Below are 22,989 nucleotides of genomic sequence, written 5' to 3' on the forward strand. Positions count from 1 at the left end.
TTGGTTTGCTTGTTTTGTTCTGTGGCATATCAACCTTTTCAGGCTATTTAATGCCAAATCCTTTAATTTTGGTAAAAATTCTTATGCTTCAAGTTCTTTATATCTGCAAATATTTATCCATTGTGTTTGGTTTGGTTGTTTTATGGCATATAAACCCTTTTTGAGTTATTTAATGCCAAATCTATTAATTTTGGTGAAAAAAATTATGTTTCAAGTTCTTTATGTCTTTGAATATTTATTCATGCTGTTTTCAGTTTGGGACAGTTGGCGACGGTTTGCAGAAAGTTTTAGCAGATGAAGAGACAAATTGATCAACTGACTGACAAACATGTCTCGACATATGGCTATCAACATTTAACAGAACGGATTTTCCGATAAAACTCCAGTTGTTCCCTTAGGGGTGCCTTTCGGGTTAAAATGGCTAAAATTGACGTTTTTGTGCTTATCAAAAAAAATTGATGCCTTGGATTTTTATAAAACTTTCTGAAAAGTTGTAACTAACTGATATCTATATAATTTTGTTTGTCTATACTTTGCGATAACTTGGGTGGGCCCCAGGGGCTCTTTTAGGGCTAATAAAAACACTCCATTTTTGGGACTATTTTACCATATTTGTCCAAAATTTTCTGTGTATGTCTATTTAGCAGCTTTGCATGGTGCTGAACTCAAATTTAAATATGTTAAGGCCTTGGGGACTTTTGGAGCTAAATGGGGAGGGGGGCAATGATGGATTTAGTTATTTCTTTTTTTGCATGGTGCAGAACTCAAATTTACATATGTTAAGGCCTAAAACTGCACCATTTGTTCATTTTCACCAGGATTTGACGTCGCCTGTGGACTTTTGGGGCTAAATGGGTGGGGCGGGGGGCAAATTCTGAACTTAGTCATTGTTTTATGCCTCGTTCACTGTGCACTCGCGGGGGACCATGCATGCTTCACTTGTTCTTTTTTTTATACCTTGGATGATTGAGGACGGGAGCATGAGTAGTTGATTGGGTTGGGGGGAATAGGGTAGACAGAAAAAAGTAGAAAGAACCGAGGAATATGGATTCCAAGATGGTGGAATAAGGTAGCTGTGAACACTTTGCCTAAAGATGTTTGAGGCAGTTTTGTGTCATAACAAGGACAGATCGGATAGAGTACATTAAAAACATATTGAATTGCATTAAAAATATTTCACAAAACTGCAAATGTGAATTTTGGAAATGAATCAAATGTGGGTCAAAATATATCAGAGGTCAAGATCTAAATAATATCTGGTCAAAAGTAACTTTAATTTTGTTTAATGGAAATTGCTTCAGACAAGGCATGAAGCCACTCGATGTAAAAAGCTAAAAAAATACCACTTCAAGGTCAAAACCTAGCAAATATTAAATGTTATATGGATAGATTCCAACCCAGAAAAAAGAAATTATTTTCCCTTTGTCAGAAACATTGCTCATGGAATGTGAGGACTAAAAGATAAAATCAAGGAAGCGAGAGTTATGGAGATGCAGAAAGTAAACTAAGCTTTACCCAAAAATGTATAATACTGAGCAACTAAGAAGAGTAGAAATTTTTGATATAAATATTGTTTGTTCTTTAGTTCATGTTTTTTGCTTTCATTCCAAAATTCCTGTCATTGAAATTACTCCTTCATGATATGGATGTTTTTACCCATCCTTTTCATTCTTCAATTGAATTATATGTTTATTGTTAGCGTTGTTCTTGTCATTTTTCAAAGAGATTTCTATCACCAGAAATACACTATCCAAGGCCAGGAACAGCACCACAAAATGGCGAGCTCAACATAAGCATATGATGAATTAATATATGTTTGTATCAAGATAATTTTATTGGTGAATATTCCTAAAATATTACGTTCCTAAATTTTTTAGATGAGAATTGGTCATTTGTATTATTTGGATTCTTCGGACTACTGTTCTCATCTGTCTGCACGGACCTGTGGCGCAGGGGTTAAAATACTTGGAAAAAATCAATTGTAAAATTAATATTCTCCTGAAGGTTCAATTCTTAATGTGGACAACTGAAAAATACAATTGCGAATAACTTAGGACCTCTATCCAGTCATGACTGACGGAACAAGAGCATGCTACCCCCGTGAAGTAAATAAAGGGTTTCATTCGAAAATTCCATTCAAATTTCCGAGTTTGACAGAAACATTCCCGAGTTTGACAAGATACACTTGAAGAAGATCGGAGGTTATATCGACTGAAACGTTGTGAAGATGACACTCAAGAGTCCAAATAATATGCATAAAACAGTTTCATACCATAGATGTGTTTTAAACGACAATGGTGTATATATCTTTTTACCAATTGCTGGAAACGTAACACAGGAAGAGAAATATAATCCGCCATTTGCTGAAGGATATTCTACAAAAAAAAAAAAAAAAATGTTTTATCCATTAATTGTTGCTTAGTCCGACGTAAATTTAATCTGTATCAAAAATATTTAAAACGTATTTTTAATGACATGAAATTATATTTTTTTGCAGGTCATCATTTATTAATACAAAATGCAAGTCATTTTTTTTTCTATTATCGCTGGCCATAAAGGAAAAAAGAAAAAAGAATATTTTTATACTTACTTGATTTCATGATAATTAAAAAAACAATAGGCATAATCTGCACAACTTAGAACCTGTCTTTAACCCTAGATCAGGGATGGGGAACCTCTGGCATAAAGGCTGCATGCGGCCTTTTGAGTCACAAAGTGCGGCATTCTGTAGCCTTTGGTGTAAATATTAATATTTATCTTTGCAAAAATAAAAATATTACTTCTTTCTGTAAAAATTATACATAAATTTCACACACACACACACACACACACACACACACACACACACACACACGCACACACGCACGCACGCACGCACGCAGAAATAACTGTATTCATTGTTGTCATTTCCAGACGTCAAAGCTTTTTCCTCTAAACCTAATGAAATAAATCCAATAAATTTAAGTTTGCAGTGGCAGGCATATAAAGGCAATATTTCTTTGTTGGGATAACGTAGTGGGAATGACTGACTTCCGGCGTGATACATGTACAGTTCCTGTTCCGTGTACCTCATCGCTGTGAGACTGACACTCACTTTACTATAGTCGTGACCAAAGTAAATAAGCTTATAGTGTGCTGCCTTGTGAGACTGTAAGTCTTAGCTATAGCCCAATTTAAAATGTGGACATGAAAAATTACATGCATGAATTCTAACAGATCCATATTTTTTTTCTTTTATGGAGAAATTCCGGTTTCTGATTGGTTGCTAGCAGAACATGGCTGGATTTGATTCTTCAATTCCTATTGTCAGTGTCTATAAATAGAACCTTCCAACTTTCTTTAATCATACCCCATTATTAATCCTCCGGGATGATGGGATGTGTCTCCTAGCGGCTTCGGCTGTAGGGAGACAGGGTAGTAGTACATGTCAAGGATTCGTTACTTGAAACTCAGCCCGACAGGTGAGGGGCCGGGAACCAGCCCAGCACCTGTCGGATTGAGGTACACGGCCTGGGTAATACCTAGGAGGTCCACCCTCCCAGACCTTGCCACTGAGCTTTCCAGTGGAATAAGTTCATCGCTTGCTGTCTGAGGCGCCCCGACCGGGGAATGCCGACGGAGTTACTCAGGCAATTTTTGCAATTGCAGGAGTGCCCCTCCTTTAGGGAGGCCTGCTTAGTTCCCCACTTTCCCGGCCTTGTGCCAAATATTGCTGATGTGGGCAGCAATTTAAATAACTACCCTGTTATTATATCAAACATATTTCAACAATAAGGACTGCGTAAAAAGAAAGTGGGAAACTGTTGTATGACGATGTGCTTCAAAGAAACGCTAAGAAAAAGAATGATATGCTCCAAATGTGAACACCTGTGTTGTAAGCAAACCTGTGAAATTGGCCTGTGAACTTGTCGATAACTCTGACATGCTCAGGAATTATTAACACTTCAAGAAAAAAAAAACTATGGGGACAATTTGACGATCGTCTCATCAGTAGAAGATGTAATCCTTTGGAGCATATTATAGAATGGCCATAAAATAAATTTGTACGATGGCAGCTTTTTGCGGGAAGATGTCACTCTATATCTTAAACATTTTCATTAAAGAAGGCCATACTCATGGGATTGATTTTGTTTTTTTTTTTGGTAATGATGATTTTGGTGTGGTTAACCATTCTGTACTTTCAAGAATAGATTGTTAACTATTCTGCAATTTTATTTATCAATTTTTGTGGTTAAAATCGTTACACAGCTACCTAAGTGCACAAGTCCAAATTTACCTCCTATCTCTGAAAAAAAAAAACAGGCTCTTTATTCAAACCAGCAGTATCTCATTTGCATATGAGGTAACGAGAAATCTCGTCACTTACAAGATCATCAGCATAATAATAAGACGTAGCAGCCACTGTTTTCTTATTTTTCTTTTTTGCCTGGACACTATATGCTACACAAAATCAGAGGTTTGTACCAATTTTTAATTATTATCATTTACTTACGAGCAGCAACCAGGCATTTTACCATATTCAGAAGAGATCGCAGTCCATTGCTTTGTCTGAAAACCTGTAATGCACTGGTGTAGCAATCATAAATAAAGATTTTTTTTTTCTCTTTTGCAGAAATGGCTCTGCTAGGGGATTTGGTTACACACTGACCAATCAGCTTGCAGGGCGCATTTTCATCTGTCTCCTAAACAACTACTTCAGTCCCTTTGGGAATCACGGTTGTTCAGCAGAGAGAACCCTAAAAGCAACTAGGAAAAAGGTTCCTTCTCTACCTCTTGTCCCTGAGCACAGGATAGTACAGCATCGACTATCTTTGCCTGAATATAACTGTTGACAGACCTTGACAACACAAATAATTTTCTTCCACCTACACCTAACGATGTAGGTAATGAAATATATCCTTTTTTTTGTTTCTGTTGTTATAAAAAAAGTTTTCATTACATACTACTAATATATAGGAGTTGATCTTAATACCCCAATGATAAAGCCAGCTCTTATACTGGTTTAGCTTATGTACTATGTTTCTCTTAGTCTGTCTTTCTGTTTGTCTGTTCCACTTTTTATGGAAACTACTAGGTCAATCTGATTGAAATTTTCTATAGACATTTGTCATGAAAATTAGTTTAGGAGTGAATCCTGTACATAGAAATATATAAACATATACACATACCTTAGTGTCTATATATTTCTCTTAGTCTGTCTACTTGTTTGTCTGTCTGTTCCGCTTTTTCTTGGAAACTACTAGTTGATCTAAATGAAATTTTGTATGGACCTTTGTTATGATAAGGTGCAACAAACTAAGTTTTATCGTATCCTTTCGATGCACAGATGGGATTGATAGGGATTAGTATTTAAAGCAAAAATTAGCACAAATTTAACCATGATCGACCATCAATTTGGCATAGAACATTCTAAGTCAACGGGCTATAACTTTTGCCCATTTTTAGTGGATTGCAAAGACTAGTATAGACTGATATTTTAAAAGAACAATAAATGTATGAAAAGCAAAGAAGGTGTTAAATAGTCTGCAATAAATGCTACCTTATATTTTTGATCACTAATGTGTTGTGAAGAAACAGCACGTGTCATTATCTTGGCATTCCGTTCTAAGTCTAATCGCGTGAACATCACCGGAGGTTCGTCTTGAGGATTCTGCAAAAAAATAAAAATAAAGATTAAATAAAAAATTAAAAACAGCAGAAAATTAGCCGATAAGAATTACTATTATTAATAATCAGTTTGCCAAAAGAGATAATTGCAAAGAACAATTAAAATAGAATTCATTTAAAAAATATAACTCAATCCTAAAATTAGGAATATTTGAACATGTGTTTTTGTGTGATTTAATATATAGGAAAAAAAACTTTAAGGAAACAAATATTATTAAATGCCTTAAGAATTGGTACAAACCTGATTTTATGCAGCCTGTAATGTCCGGTGGCAGACAAAAAGAAGAAAGAAAAGAAAAAAATGGCTGCTGCTTCTCTTTATATGCTTGTGATCTTGTCACCTTATATGCAAATGAGATGCTTCTGGTTTAAATAATTGGCATCAACTCTGAATTTGGACATTGAAGTAACAGCTTTTAACAGCAGTGTGTTAAGTTTTAGAGGATCAAATTTTAATAGGGAGCAAGTTTTGACAGCAGTGTGTTGAATTTAACCCCAGAAATTGTTAATTGGCAGTGCGGCATAGTTAACGACCCAGTTGAGGAAGTGTAGAATAGTTAACACTTGATTATTTATTCAAAACAAACATTGATCAATTACAATTTAGCATTATAATAAATTATGATTTTAATTAATTAAATTTAAATAAATCATTATGAATTAAAAAATTTGGGGGGGAAAAAAAAAATCAAATTTCAAGGATGGAAGCAGGAGTTGCTTTAGTTCCTTAATTTACTGTTTTGCTACTTTTAGATAAACCATGATCGAATTTAAATATTTTAAATAAATCATGCATTTCAATTTTTTTGCATGGATTCATGATTGGTAAAAATAGTTTGAGCTCTGAAAATAACATATTATCATAATAGTTAGTGGCAGGGATACCCAATATTATCCGGGGTCTTGGCTAAGAAGATCACACAGTCAAAACTGAATGACAGAAACTATTTATTCTGTCTCTCCATACATTAGTTTAATCCTAGGTCATTATATTATACTATATGAAAAATAACGATGCATAGTTTAAATATTATGACCAATATTTATAAGAAAACTATCTAAATCTGATAAAAGTCAATTTGTTTAGCATTTGAAGTCTTCTGAACTGAACTAAAATTGAACACTAAAACTGATGAAGTGAACTGAAATTGAATACTACAACTGATAAAGTGAACTGAAATTAAACACTAAAACTGGTAAAGTGAACTGAAATTAAACGCTAAAACTGGTAAAGTGAACTGAAATTAAACACTAAAACTGGTAAAGTGAACTGAAATTAAACGCTACAACAGATAAAGTGAACTGAAATTAAACGCTACAACAGATAAAGTGAACTGAAATTGAACACTAAAACTGATGAACTGAACTAAAATTGAACACTATAACTGATGAACTGAACTGAAATTAAACATGACAACTAATGAAGTGAACTAAAATTGAACACTATAACTAATGGACTAAATTGAAATTGAACACTATAGCTGATGAACTGTAATGTTATACCTTTTCAAGAGAAATCCCTTGAATTTTTCTTGTTAATTCGAGTTGTTGTTGTAAGCTGGTAATTTTTTCTTCCATTTCCATCATGACCGCTGTGTTATGCCTGTTTGAAAAAGAATATATATATATAATTTTTTTCTACTTTAGGTTTTATAGCAACTTCCACGTCGAGTTTTACATCTTTAACACAAATGCATAAAGAAACGGTTGAATTTACGCATCTATATTTATTCTTACAGAGAAGGTTTGTCAAAGACAAACATACGACATAATAAAACATGATACATAAAAGATGTAGTTAATATATCGCATTGCTATGGGATGCCAAGCTGGGGGTGTATCTGAAACAAAACAGCAAGTTTAAACCCCAGAATTTCTGAAATCTCTACAGCAGAAAATTTTGTAATTATCTGTGAGAAGCTCTGCTAGTGGGCTAGGTTCCAACTGGTGACTCTTGCTTACCACTTGCTTTCAAATGAAAGAACGCCGCATGCAGCAATTTGTGAATATCAGAAAATGACACGGTGATGTATACCTAATCTCTACCAGTTGCTGATCAACCATTTCTTGATGAGCATTTAAATGACTGCCTTGGTTCAAACTCATGCCTTTCCACTAAGAGTGCCCGATACCCATTAGTACATGCACCCAGAGTCTGCCTTTACATGCAGCACCTTTCTCCCATGCCACTAGAGAGTCTAAATTGACAGCTTCTAACAGTGTTCAGGTCGACTAAATTAATATGTCGAGCACTATTCACAGATTGCAGCCAACAAGTGTCCTTCAACATATCTTGTGCCTCTTCCATTCTACTCCAGTTGATAGCAAGCTGGAATCGAGCCATACATTCAGTCTTTGGTTGTTCATGCACCGATTCCCATGGGCTTGATCACTGCACTTTACTGTATACACCATCTTGAAGGTTATCTTTTACTTCATCATTCCAATTCTTTGTAACCAAAATGTTTTTTTCTCTTGATCACTTTATTAGTCATATAAAGCGATGCCCAACAAATTTTTACACAAGGATATGACGTCAGGAACTTTTAGGATCGTGCTTTATGTTTCCATTCTACAATCCACCCTTGCCTCTGATGATTGAATGCAATGGAAATGGCTGCACATATAGCAACTTCTCTGCTACCGATTTGAACAGATCCTGTCGGCCCAACTGTAATGTCCCCTAATACCTCTATCACATCGATCTGCAGCAGTGATTTGTTATACACGACTAGAACATCAATTTTGACAGAGTCGTTATTGTTTATAGGAATGGTGACTAATCCGATATTGTAACGTGCATAGTGTACAGTAGACAATTGGACAATATAGTACTCGTTAGTAATGGAAATTCGGTAAATTTGTTAACTGAAGTGGAACGGCTCATCAAAAACTTGTTTAGGTTAGACTTGAAGACAACAATATTGTAGTCAGCTGGAAAGCAGGAAAACGGAAGACAATTCCATAGGCGTGCAGTTCTAAGAAAGAAGCTTTGTTCATGGACTCTACATTTAGGTTTAAGCACAGATAAAGAGTGGGGAAAATTATTGATAGTGTTTTCTGCTAGACGGGTGTTTCTTGTGAAAGTTTGGCGAGGGGGGGGGAATAGATTAGAGCTCAGTCGAGCACTTGCCATGAAAATAGCGATAAAGCAGAGACAGGCTCGCAACGTCTCTTCTGTGAGAAAGAGGTTGCAGGTAAAGGATTGCGTCAGGAGTGAGATACCTATCAGTCTCAAGTCATTGTCAGCACCCTTGTTCCCATCATCAGGTCTCGGATCCCCAATGGTCAAGATCTCAATTAACAAAAGTTAGTTTGGTGAGATTTTCTAACTCAAATTCCTCAAACCAACTGTTTGATTTTTGTTTGCATAAATGTCCACCTGACCATGGTCCACTTGACTATATGCCATGAATGTACAACCTGTGAAGTCCCTTTTAACTGGGCAACTACCTGCTCAACATCCATTTGATCATTTTTGTTAATTTCCAAGAGTCACTGCATTCCTTTCGATACATAATGGAAGCAGACTAAACACATCATCCATCTTATCAAGTCTTGCAACCAGCCTCACTTTTTTCAATTGTGCTACCGCATCTCACTCACCAGTAAATGACTTTGTTATATTATTTATTTGTTATATTATTTATTTGTTATATTATTTATTTGTTATATTGCTGCTTGTGCATATCTTCACCATGAAATGGCAAGATAGCTTGAAGAAGAAGCATTTCTCAGTAGAAGGGCAAACTTTAAGCTCCACAGAACCAAGTCAGTTGCAATAGATAGCAAAAAAAGAAAAAAATCAAAAACTTTGAATTGTGCTGACAGAAGACTCTAACCACACATAAACGATACTAGTTCTATGGCGTTCAAAATTCAGTTGTACATCACAATATTTATTAAGTCTGCCAAAGATATTAACTACTTGATATAGTCACACCTTTTTGACTATAGACATCGAAATTAGACAATCCCAGGTATGCTTCTGCGTGTAGTAATTGCCTCTTTCTAATTGGCATATGTCAGTCGTGGCTGGTTAACTCATGGTCTCTCTGCATCATCACCACAAAGTTATCAAAACCACTAACACTGGGGAGGTGACGGTGGCTAAGTAGTTAACGACACAGACTGACAACCTGGGTGTGCCAAGTTCGAATCCAGTTCGTTCTAGAGAAACACTTTCACTTAGAGATGTTGGCTACCTTCATGGGGGCCCTTACCTAGAGAGATATCAGGGAAACGAATGGCAACAATAATCATCTGATTTATACGAAATGAATGAAAATTCCTCCTCGTCCTCCTCCTCCTACAACAACAACAACAACAACAGTCACACTTCCGAGATGTTAGCAAAGCACCCTTCATTAAGGACATAAATTCTTCATTGACAACGATTTGCCTTGCGCAGTCGACATACGAAACGGCATCAATTCATGTCTTCTATTCGTAACAATCATGAGACAAGACCAACACTCATGGTTCCAACATAACCAAGAGTAAACGATGCTATGAGATTAACAGCATCGATGCCTCCGTTCAGTCTCAAGAGACAATGGATACCCCCTGCAAGGGTAGGTGCACGAGTAATCATTAAGCACATGTTGTGCAATCTTCAACTACACCTCTCCTGAATCGACAAGGAGATGTGCTAGACTACTGGAAACAATGCTGAGATAAGCGGAGAGCACATACAGCATCTGGAATTCCCAAATGGTCACCCAATTTAGTTAAGCAGGCTCAATGTTGCTTAACTCCGATGATCTAACAGAAACCAGTGTGTCAACGTGATTATGCTGTATATAACACAGCATCACCAATCACAATTTGTTTCAAGGTATCATAAAAACGTAAAATAGTGCTGATATCCACACAAAAAATTACAGAAAAGCTTCTGATCGTGATTCTTGTTGGCCAATGCTTTATCCAACACCTAGAGTTCATATAGAGATGATAGAAAATCATCCACAGGGAGTTACCACTTATCAAGGCCTGAAGGGTTAATGATTGTAAGATGGTCAGTGAAACAACAGCTTAGTAATTGACGAGGATGGCTCAACAAGAACTTGTTTATATTGAACTTAAAAACGACCATGTTGTAGTCAGCTGGAAATTAGCCCCCGCGGTACAGAGTTCCACAGACGGGCAGTTTTAGGAAAGAAACTTTGTTCATGGGATTTGTGTTTAGTTTTAGGTACAGGTAGAAAGTGGGGAAATTGTTGACAGTGGTTGTAGTTGAGTGTTTATTGTGAATGTTTTGCAGGGGAGGGGATCATAGATTATTGCGATATTCCTTGGAACGATCTCCCAGTTGCACACTAACACACCCTATTTTAACATGCATATTGTAATATGCATATTTTTACATGGGTATTTTAACATGCATATTTTAACATGCATATTTTTACATGCATATTTTAACATGCATATTTTTACATGGGTATTTTAACATGCATATTTTAACATGCATATTTTTACATGCATATTTTAACATGTATATTTTTACATGGGTATTTTAACATGCATATTTTAACATGTATATTTTTACATGGATATTGTCTTCGTGTATAATGTAAATGAATAAAACCTCTTAACATTCGAAATGAATGAAATATACTGTTGCTTTTCAAGAAAAAAAAATCTACAATTTCTGATGCCTTTCGGCAGTGTTGACCTTTACCAATACACATGTCGAAGATTTCAGTTGTTAATATCTTGAAGAAAAAAAACTGGATTAACTTCTAGGAACAGGGTAAGAATTTAATAAAAACTAAAAGCATTCTTTTGTGATCATACTTAGCAAGTTTACAAACCTCTGCTCTGTTTCGTGTTTCCGTGTGTCTTCAATTATTTGGCATTGTCTGTAAAAATATATATATATATATATGAATCTACAATTAACTCTGTGTGAATGTCAAAAACATTATCATGTAATCTGTTAACTTATGAATAGTTTAAAATTAATCAATGATTAGGATAAATATGACCAGTTTGGTCACCCATTAAGTCTAGGTAAAATAGTTTATATATATATATATATATATATATATATATATATATATATATATATATATATATATATATATATATATTATAATAATCGGAATCGGGAACCAGAAAAACCGAAGCTTTTGGGGGTATCGGAATCAATATCAGAATCAAAAAAATTTTAGCTTATTTTCTGATGCCAAAACCGATTCAATAAATTATCTTTTTTTATTTGATTTTGGTTTAAGAAACATCTTCCACCACTGATAGTAATAATAAAATAATAAATATTTATTGATTTAAACTTCCAGTATGACTAAAATCTCTAGATCCCCCCCTACACATGTGTTTTTACGTTTGAGAAAATATAGGCACATATATATATATTTTCTTTTATTATTATTGGAATTTTTCCCCTTTTCCTTGTACATATTTGCGAATTATTCCACGGATCTCGGCCTTTTGGATTATTTTGGACCATCTTCCAATTACGCGATTTCCTTGGATTTTACTTGTGCGAATGGAAAATTAAATTAACTTTCTTGGACTTACATTTTTGGATTTTACCGTAATTGGATAGCTTACCTTTCACCTGACTATCCATTTATGTGAAATCACCTTTTTCTTCACCAATATGCAAAATCCCATCCCGCATTTAGCTAATTCCTACCCTCTGATGAGAAGGAAAGTATTTCTTCGAAACTCCGCGATATGTCAGACATTTTAATGCACTGTTGATCTTCTCGAATGCAATGTTATTTATAGTAGAGTGTTGGGTTTTAATGTAAGATGCTTCTAGAATATTTTACATTTTTAAAAAATTGTTTTCGTGTTGTACAATTATATATATATATATATATATATTTAGAGAGAGAGAGAGAGAGAGAGAGAGAGAGAGAGAGAGGAAAGCAAGAAAAAATAAGAAAGATTATAGATAAACTAGCTCAAGTTCATGGCGGTTTAATCCACAGGAGATAAGTATAATTTGAAATAAAGAGAATCGAAAATAAAAACCCGATACAATCATGATCAAAATAATCCTAAAGAAAGTTTTAATGTCTGTAAAAGATCTGAAGAGATGCTGAAGATGTATACGGGTTCTTGATTAAAGAGATCCTCACAAAAATATTGTGTTTCAGTGTTCTGGCTTCATAAAATATATGTTCTTACATATGAAAAAGGTGCAGCAATTAGTCCAGAAAAATAGCACACAAAGCATATATTGTGGTGTAATATTAAGTAGAGAAATATTCCAAATTCTGAATCAAAACCCATTATATAATTTTATATAGTATATAATTTGCTCCTATTAATCACGTAGGGCTTTTTCTATCTGGATAGGTTGGTCATATTTAAAAATTTAATTTTAGAGGTTAATTTTATTTACACACACACACAAACACACACACACACACATATATATATATAAGCATTTACTATAATAATGATTAAATACCAAAGACACTAGTGCTTCATCCTTTCGGGAATTATCAGTGCAAGGTGTCACGATTAACACTAGTCGATACATTCAAACCCGGGCGACAGAAGCCATCTCTGCCTTCATTAGCAACGACCTAATTCATTCGGCTACCGTTAACCTCGAGAAATGTTGTTGAAGTTAATTTCGGGAATCATATATATATATATATATATATATATATATATATATATATATATATATATATATATAATGATAAATTTAAGAATAGTTTTTTTTTTGCAGTTACAACACATCTTTGAATACATTTCGTAAAGTTTATTTGAAAATATTAGAAAATCTAAAAATGTTATGAAATATTTTATTAAATGGTTAAAATCATTTTCTCTTAGACTTTCGGTATACTGGTGCAGAGCTTAGTTCAACGTAGATAAGTTTTTGTTGACCCGTTCTCCTAAATAAATAGACCCTACTCAAGTGTCGCTATTACTGGTCATCACTGAGCTATCCTACCAACTACCTAACAATTATTAACCCTTATCCTGATCTTGATAATTGATGAATTTGAAGTAATATATATATATATATATATATATATATATATATATATATATATATATTTACAAGGTGGTCACCACTTATCTAGGCCCGGAAGCCACTCAGGGATAAGCGTTTTATATATATATGAACCCAAGTCATATATATATATATATATATATATATATATATATATATATATATATATATATATATATATATATATATATATATATATGACTTGGGTTCATCAACTTGAATCGAAACCGAATCCCAAACTTATGAATATATATAACTGTAGTTCCTTCAGCTATAATCGAAACCGAAACCAAAACCAAAACGTGTGAAGAATCCTTGATAAAATTATTCATAAAAATAGAGTATTGAAGTTCCATTAGCTATAATCAAAACCGAAATCAAAACTTATGAGGAATTCATGGTAAAATTATTAATTACAAGAAATGGAAGTACATAACAATTAAACGACCCGGATGTAAGCGTGACACAGAAAATAAGATACATGATATCGTATATAAAGGATATAGAGAATAAATAGATAGATAGAGAGAGATGGGGCGACAGAGAAAGAAAGAGGGGAAAAAGAGAGGGAAAAAGAGAAAGAAAGAAGAGAGAGAGAGAGAGAGACTTACAACTGATTGTAAAGATCCATTAATTCTCTCATTGCAACTTTGTTTGAGATTCCAGATTTGTCTGAAATTGTAGTGGATCCGTTTTGTCTTTGGTTGTCTGTTGATGAAATCTCAGTCTCAAGTGGTGGCAACTGATCAACTTGTTGCTGCTGAAACTGGTGAATAACTTTATAATTATGTTACATTTTGTCGTGACAATAAAATAATTAAACAAACATTAATTATCTCTATTAGATCTCTCTCTCTCTCTCTCTCTCTCTCTCTCTCTCTCTCACACACACACACACACACACGATTTCTATACTCTGTGTTGATGAAGAGACTTGTTATCAATAAATGTTCATTTTGTCTCTGAAACGATGTTGTTGATGTTAAATTCTTAGAACGGATATACATGAGTATGTCATAAATTCATTTATATCTGAACTAATATATATATATATATATATATATATATATATATATATATATATATATATATATATATATATATAGTCTGTTTTTATACAAACATTATTGGTTACATATGTGCATACATGTTTCAGTGGAATCCTAATTCAAAGAGACCACTTCATCCAACCAAAAAAAGGAGCAATATTCAAAAGAGAGTCAAGATTGCATTCGTTTTTTATAAGATATTTGGGTGTGGTTTACGCTTTGAAAGAAAATGGGGTGTATACTTTGTGAATGTGAGCAGCAGGGGCTTTAAAGGGAAGTGCGGTGAAGGAAGAAAGTAGGGGTGGGTTGAGAGAAGAGGGTAAGTACGATCTACTGTGATCAAGCTCTAACAGTGGGAAGTATTAGTTTAATCTTAACTTGGCAGTTGTTTATTGGCATAAGTTTTCGCTTTGATTTGAAGTAACATTATACCCTCATCGATGTTAACTTCCTTATCTTAAAGAGTATAAATATATTTTATAGGTTTATATGCTTCATTATAGAGATAGGTTCTCCAAGCCATATACGTGGTTCTCTCCAGAATGTGCTGCTGCTATTATGCACAGAAATCACTAAGTTCATTGTTTCTAATGTAATAGATGTACTAAATCCGCCTTCAGGACAGCCGGCAACCACTGTAAAAGAGTAATAAAGAATGCAAGAGAGTTGTATGCTCAGTCCATCAAGTCCAAAGTAGGGGAGCAGTGGCTCGGTTCCGACAAATTTTGGCAAATAACAAACTGAAGAGAAGAGTGTTGTCTGTCCCAGCTATCATCCATGGACTTGAGGTAATCTTGTCAGCATCGAACAAAGCCAAACTCTTTGCCCAAAACTTTGCAGCTAATTCTACCCTATGTGATCAGAGCCGCCCCCCACCCCTATTTCCTCCTGTGTTTAAAAACATGCAATGCAACATACAAATATCTGTGCGTGATGGTGCCAGGCTAATCAAAAACCTCAATTCCAGTAAAGCAACTGGCCCTGACGGCATTCCTATAGTGTTGAAAAAGCTCCAACCAGAACTAGCTCCAATACTTACAAAGCTGTTTAAGCGTTGTCTTAAGGCAAATTGCTTCCCAACACCCTGGAAAACCTCATCAGTATGTCCTGTATTTAAAAAATTCAGATGATCGCTCATCTCCCTCTCAATACAGGCCAATAAGTCTCCTGTGCATCATGAGTAAGTTGCTAGAATCTATGTTAAATAGAGAAGGAGTCACCTCAACCATCTTAGCAAAAATAATCTCCTTAGTGACATGCAATATGGTTTCTGTTCTGCTAGATCTATAGCAGATGTGCTAACAGTTATATCTCATAGGATAAGCGAATCTCTCGATTGAGGCTTCTTTTCTAGGGCAATTGCTTTTGACATATCAAAGGCCTTTGATAGGATATAGCATAAAGGTCTATTCCACAAAATCTCAGGCTATGGTATAGTTGGAAATGTCTTTTCAATTATTAAATCATTTCTCTCAGATGGGCAGAAATCAGAAGCTAACAGGGGTCCATCTTGAGCCCAACTCTCTACTTTATCTAAGATCATTTGTAGACATTTATGCTGACGACACTACCATTTATGGCAATATTTCAAAGGCAGTAAACGACCAAGTTCTCTCTGATTCTCTCTCCTCTGATCATGATCACGTGATCACGTTGGCAATGGGAAAAGAGGTGGTTGGTTAATTTTAATGCATATATCTTTCCCCGTCTGGCACCAATTGAACTGAATGGTTCTCGTCTTGGGGAGGCTCCATGTTTTGACGAACTTCTAGGTCTGACCTTTACTCCTGATTTGAAATGGAACATGTACATCAAATCCGTTGCCAGAGCTGCTGGGAAAATGGTGGGATCGTTCTACCGCTCCAGTAGATATCTCACTGCTGATGTACTTTTCTACCTGTATAAGAGCCAAGTACGTCCAAGGATGGAGTACTATTGCTACATCTGGGCAGGAGCTTCTAGAAGCAACTTATCCTGCCTTGACAGAGTTCAAAATAGACTTTGTAGCCTAGTGGGGGATGCTCTTTTTCTTCCCTGCAACCTCTTTCTCACAAAAGAGATGTTGCGAGCCTGTCTCTGCGTTATCGTTATTTTTATGGCAAGTGCTCGTCTGGGCTCCAATCTATGGTCCTCCCTGGCCTGACTTTCACAAAAAACATTTGCCTAGCTGAAACCACTATCAATAATTTCCCCCACTCTATATCTGTGCCAAAAACCTAAACATAGATTCCATGAACAAAGCTTTTTTCTAAAACTGCACGCCTGTAGAACTCTGTTCCACTTTCCTGCTTTCCAACTGACTACCATATGGTCGTCTTCAAGTCAAATTTTTGATGAGCTGTCCCTTTAAGTGATCTAATTTACCAAATTTCCATTACTAACAATTATTATGATATTTTCGCATGGACTACTGTACACTCATTAACCCTTATCCTCGAGTGGCTTCCGGACCTTAATAAGAGGTGACTCTTTTGTAAGAAAAAAATGCAAACGGATACATAATAGCATATATTTGTCTATATTAGTAGAGTATTCCATTCCCAAAGCTTTCTAGTTTGAGTACTTAATTATGGTTTGGGATCAATTATGTGGTTGGTTTTACCTCTCCCTCAAGCCCCCCCCTTACTCCCTTCCTTCACCACACCTCCCTCCAAAACCTCTACTGCTCACATTCATAAAGTATACACCCCACTTTCTTCCAAAGCGTAAATCACACCTAAATATCTTATAAAAAAACGAAACTCTGTTCCGTCTGCCTGCTTCTCACCTGACTACAACTTGGATGTTTTCAAGTCCAACGTTAACAAATTCCTAATGAACCGCCTTCTTAAGTAAACGCTTCATTAAATCTCCACACTAACGTACTATGCTTGCAATAACCCTTATCCCTGAGTGGCTTCCGGGCCTTGATAAGTGGTGACCACCGTGTAAAAAAAAAATACAAAAAAAACGAATGCAATCTTGACTCTCTTTTCAATATCGCTCCTTTTTTTTGTCTGATGAAGTGGTCTCCTTGAATTAGGATTCCACTGAAACATGTATGCACATATGTAATCAATAATGTTTATTTATTGAGAACTCTTTAATAATCAAACAGGTTTCATTGGATTTACTTATTCTTTTTATATACCAACTTTTTCAAAGTGAGAGCTTGTAAACATATAACATCAAAGCATAAATAAACAACATTTTATTACATTCCAAAGACCTTGATTTATATATATACTAGAAGATATACACGGCGTTAAATCCCTAAAAAAAAAAGTAAAAAAGAAAACGGAAAGAAACTGAGACATGTGCATGCGAGTATTATGTTTTTTCTAAACAGTTCACTTCTTGTAAATAAAAAAAAACAAATACTCGAGCTGAGATTAAAACCAAAACCTAAAGACAATAAGTTAAGTACGATAACCATTAGATCAGCTTGACACGATCTTTAAAAAGTGTTTTCAAACCTACTTATTCTTGACATAAGGAATCTGTTATGTGAATGATTTGCGCATGCGCAGTCGTGAGACATTTGACAAACAAAAATCTGATGATCCCCACAAGTACTAATTTTTCAATTTTGATCCCTTAAATAATATTTTACTGCATGTAAACCAATTTAAAAGATTCCCACGTGCCTGAATACTCTATAAGCCAAATTTCAAGTTTGTAGATCAAAAATTTGTGTATATAGGTTGAGAGTTGTCCTCTTTCACACACACACGAGCACACACACACACACACACACACACACACACACACATTTTCTCTTTTATAAATATAGAGCTATATCTGAATTGAGATTTACCTGATCATATATCAAGTGGGTAACGTCTTTGAGAGCTATAAAATAAAAACAAATATAACATATTAATATCCAGATATCATTATTATTTATTGTTTTTTTTTTTTTTTCATCAAAGGATATAGAAGATAAAAAAGTATATTATTTATTTATTTATTTTTTATCAGCTTAGGATAATCACCGTTGCATCTTCAATACAAATGGCACACCAAAATGATCGATTGTAAACGTTTACCTCTTTGCCTTTTTATCTATTTTCTGATGAGAAGGAGGGGTTCAGTTTAATTACAAACAAATGAATCAACTACATGTTATGTTTTATTTTTTTTATTCCATCTGTGCGCAGTGTGATGATGTATGGCATGAAACCTGGCCAGTGAGGATTGTGTTGGTGTGCTTCCCGGCCAAGATTACAGTGTAGTTTCTGTTCTTATGCTACATTTTAGTTTGTCTTTAGTCAATATAAGGAAAACTCTTCTTTACTAAAGCAATTTTTATTTTTGTCTACTTTCAGAGGAGTTGGTTTTCTCCCACATTAAAAACGACCTTGTGTCACATTTTGCTTTTGTGGGAGAAGCAAATAAATACCAAGAGAAATGAAATTCGAACCTTCAAGGCAGGTTTAGATCTGATAACCTCAGAGAAAAATTAAATCTGGACAGTATAGAAAGATGTGGGTAGAACAGTAGACTTTGTTGGTTTGTTCACAATGAAAGAATGGATGAGAGTGCTTGGATTAATAGGTGTAGATCAACTAAAGCCGTACAATAGATACCAGCATATAGAATGGATATTAATCGGGCGATGATGATCATGTTAATGACAACGATGGTGATGACGGCAAAATTGTTGATGATCATGATGATGACGACGGCGACGACGATGATGATGGTGGTGATGATGACGACGACGACGACATTGATAATGATGATGGTGATAACGTCGACGACGACGACGACGACGACGATTATGATGACGATGATGATGACGACGACGACGACGACGACTTCATACGTTACCATTTACTTATTTTAATAAAAATTAAATAAACAAAAGTAACAAATTAAAAAAAATCGTAATTTTCATTTACAAAATGTTTTATTCAATTAAAGTTAATCATTTTATTAAAATCTGTAAATAAAAATTATACTTTGGGTGATTTTTTAGATGAGGAGTGATAATTTGGATTATTCAGACTTATATTGATTATCATTCTCATAATGGTTTTGCGGAATGTAACCTCTGACCTTCTTCAGGAGTATCTTGCATCGGCCAAAATAATGTGCGTGAGAATAACAGCCAAGATGAGAACAATAGTCCGAATAATACAAATAATAAAATTTAAAATCATGTATTTTACTTTTTAAATTTTCTTATTAAGGTAAGTAAATGGCGTTATTATTATTTTTTTTTTTTATTAAAATAATTTTTTTAGATGAAATTAAAAATTTGTTAACAAAACAACCGGTTTGATTTATGCTTCTGAATTTTTTGAGATGAGGATTGATACTTTTTATTATTTAGATTATACGGACTAATCCTCTCGTCTTTAGTGCTTTTTTTGTTGTTGTTTTTTGGTTTGTTTGTTTTGTTTTTTCTCACAACATTTTGGTCGATGTAACTTCCGACCTTCTTCATGTGTATCTTGTCGAACTTGAGAATCTTTCTGTTGAACTCAGGAGTAGCATGCTCTCATTTCGTCGGCCATGACCAAATAGAAGTCTTAAGTAAATTCTCAATTGTATTCTTAGTATCGTCTGCGCTAAGGATAAAACTTTCAACTTCCAAAGGAGTTAGAACTGAATTTTTAGTTAATGTTTTATTCATTACGCCACAGCTTCTTGGGAATTAAATGAAGGCTTTTGTTCTAAATTTCGAGCAGATTGTCGAGTTCAACAGAAAAATTCCCGAGTTTGACAAAATATATCTGAAGAAAGTCAGAAGTTACATCAGCCGAAACATTGTGAAAATAACACTCAAAATAAAACCAGTAAGCTAAATAATACAAACCGGTTCGATTGTTTATAATCCAAGTGAAAAAAAAAAAAAAAAACGATGTTGAAAAAGTAAACATTCCTTTTAATCTAGCAATTTGGGATGCCATTTGTATCATAGATATTAATTTTTTTTTGTTTTGTCTAATATATAACATTAACTCACCCGGAATTTATAAGTTAAACCTAAACAGCATGTCATCTGTTACATCACTATTCAGTTCTGCATAGTCACTATGCCAGGTTTGGTCATGATCGGTCCAGTGGTGTGGGCTTTAGGAGAGTTGTATACGCACACGCGCACGCGCGTGCACGCATACACACACACACACACACAAGAACACTACTACTTTACATATATATCGATGAACACTTTCCTTTTCTCATAAGCAGGGCATTCATCCTTCCTTTTCTGTTCCCTACTAACAAGAGATTTATTTTACACCATATGGACTCTCTAACATTCTGTCTTTGTTCATACCCAAGAACGTATTCCATTACTAACACTCTTCTTTTTTATCTTCTTTTATTTACATGTCAACGAAGACGAATCAAATAAAGTTGTATTAAATATAAGAATTGAACTTCGTCTCCTTTTCTATGTTTCTATATATCGATGGCAGATAAACAAAAAGACATCTATAAGAAACAGATTGTTTCTCCTCCAGTAAATTCTTGAAGTGTAATCAAATACTGACTCTTCCTCTTTTCCGGCTAAAGAACCACCAGCGAGCTGACTCATTTTTAAAAATTTCTTTCAACCTCCAATGTCCTTTCTTGGGACGCAACCAAAACCTCCCAGGCCGTTTGGAGTTTGGTAAGAAACTCAACGAACCAATTATGGCCATAGCAACTACAGCAGCACATACTTGGACTTAATATAGCACATAGACACACACACAAACACACATGGTAGCTTCCTTTTGTCTTAATAGACTATGGATACCCACTGTAAGGGTGCCTGCACATGGAATTTTTGTAGCAAGAGTTGCGCAATCTCCAACGCAAGCTCTCCTGAGCCGATGTTGTTAAATGCCAGTAGCAAGTGGAGGTTCAGAAGGACTGGAAACAACGTCGAGATAAATGGAGAGCACATACAGCGCCTAGAATTCCCAAATCTGGTACTAGCTAGGTTCACGTTGCTTAACTTCAGTGATCTGACAAGAACCAATGTGTCAATATGATTATACAAACACACATACACACACAGAGCTGAAAGGGAGAAACAGACCAAACGTCGAGGTCTCATGTATGATATGAAAAGAAACTGGAATCTTAGTGAGATATCAATCATACAAATTATTACAGGTGCTACAGGGTTTATGATGAAGAACTTGAAATCCTACCTAACTAATATTCCTGGTGAACTAAGTGCAAAAGAGATCCAGACAATTGCATTTAAGGGAACAACGGGAATACTAAAAAGAGCTCTCGGCTGATTTCAATAAAAAGCAGAGCAATCTTGGCAGTTGGTTTGGCTGCCCCATATCCAACGTTATAATCTTCAAAAAAGGAAATTAAAAAAAAAATAAACAAAAAAAAAAAAACACATACACACAAGCACACATACACACACAAACATACGTAAAAACACACACATAAGCATATATACAATCACGCAAGCACAAACACGCACACAAACACAGATATACACACGCAGAAACACATACATACACAAACACACCATGGTTTTGAATTCAACACCTGTGTGCTGTACTCAAACATTCTTATTAAGCGCAGCACTTTCTTTTCTTGAAAACAATTCACTGACTCTTCTCTTATACGCGAACACTTTTCTCTTGCCTACTAATAGAACCTTTATTTAAAACCACATGGACCCCCTAACCTTTTGTCTTCGTACATACTCCTAAAAGTATCCATTTACTAACATGCTTTTCTTTCATTTTTCCTTTTATTTTTTTTTTATTTTACTTTTGTTAGTTTGAAGAGATCAAGGGGCTCCTTCCTGGGGCTAACACTTGATTCTATTATAGTTTAAATTTATATCCGAGGGCTCTTTTAAGAATAGACACTGTTCCCTTTATGGCTGCTATCTGTATTTCCTTACAGCTTGGTTTTCCAGGGATTGCTTCTAAGTATTTTTGAAGGTTCTTTTTTATTAGGCCAGTTGCTCCTGTCACAACTGGTATGATGTTTATTTCTTTCAGAGACCATGTTGTTTTTAGATCATTTTTAGGTCCTGATATTTTGTTATCTTTTCCCGTTCTGCTCTATTAAGGCCAAAGTCGACGAGGATGACCCAATAAAGTTGTTTTAAATGTTAGAAACGTACTCCCTCGCATTTCTATACTTACCCTTTTGTATTCTTTTAAATACATCATCGGATTGTGTTTCTGCTCCAGAGTGGCTGTTTTCCTCGTCAGTGATGGAATCGATGTCTGCAACGTTTTCTTTGTCATAATTCACATCTAGAATTTCCAGAAAACATCTATATATAATAATCATCACGAATCTGCACAAAGT

The 22,989-nt window shown here is 34.9% G+C and overlaps 1 protein-coding gene across 1 annotated transcript in view; it reads right to left on the reverse strand.

Annotated features, from left to right (window-relative positions):
• Positions 1-22,989, reverse strand: part of LOC145297864 (uncharacterized) — a 307,728-nt gene that overhangs the window by 17,056 nt on the left and 267,683 nt on the right. Inside the window, exons 23-29 of the mRNA XM_080144191.1 lie at positions 22,821-22,934; positions 18,515-18,549; positions 14,281-14,435; positions 11,481-11,528; positions 7,171-7,270; positions 5,540-5,650; positions 2,273-2,375 (exon numbers count right to left, since the gene is read on the reverse strand). Coding sequence (XP_080000317.1) covers positions 2,273-2,375; positions 5,540-5,650; positions 7,171-7,270; positions 11,481-11,528; positions 14,281-14,435; positions 18,515-18,549; positions 22,821-22,934 — 666 coding nt within the window. The remainder of the gene's footprint in view (positions 1-2,272; positions 2,376-5,539; positions 5,651-7,170; positions 7,271-11,480; positions 11,529-14,280; positions 14,436-18,514; positions 18,550-22,820; positions 22,935-22,989) is intronic.

This window comes from Euprymna scolopes, chromosome 2 (assembly GCF_053919585.1).
Source record: "Euprymna scolopes isolate OS-2025 chromosome 2, ASM5391958v1, whole genome shotgun sequence".
NCBI classification, from domain to species: domain Eukaryota; kingdom Metazoa; phylum Mollusca; class Cephalopoda; order Sepiida; family Sepiolidae; genus Euprymna; species Euprymna scolopes.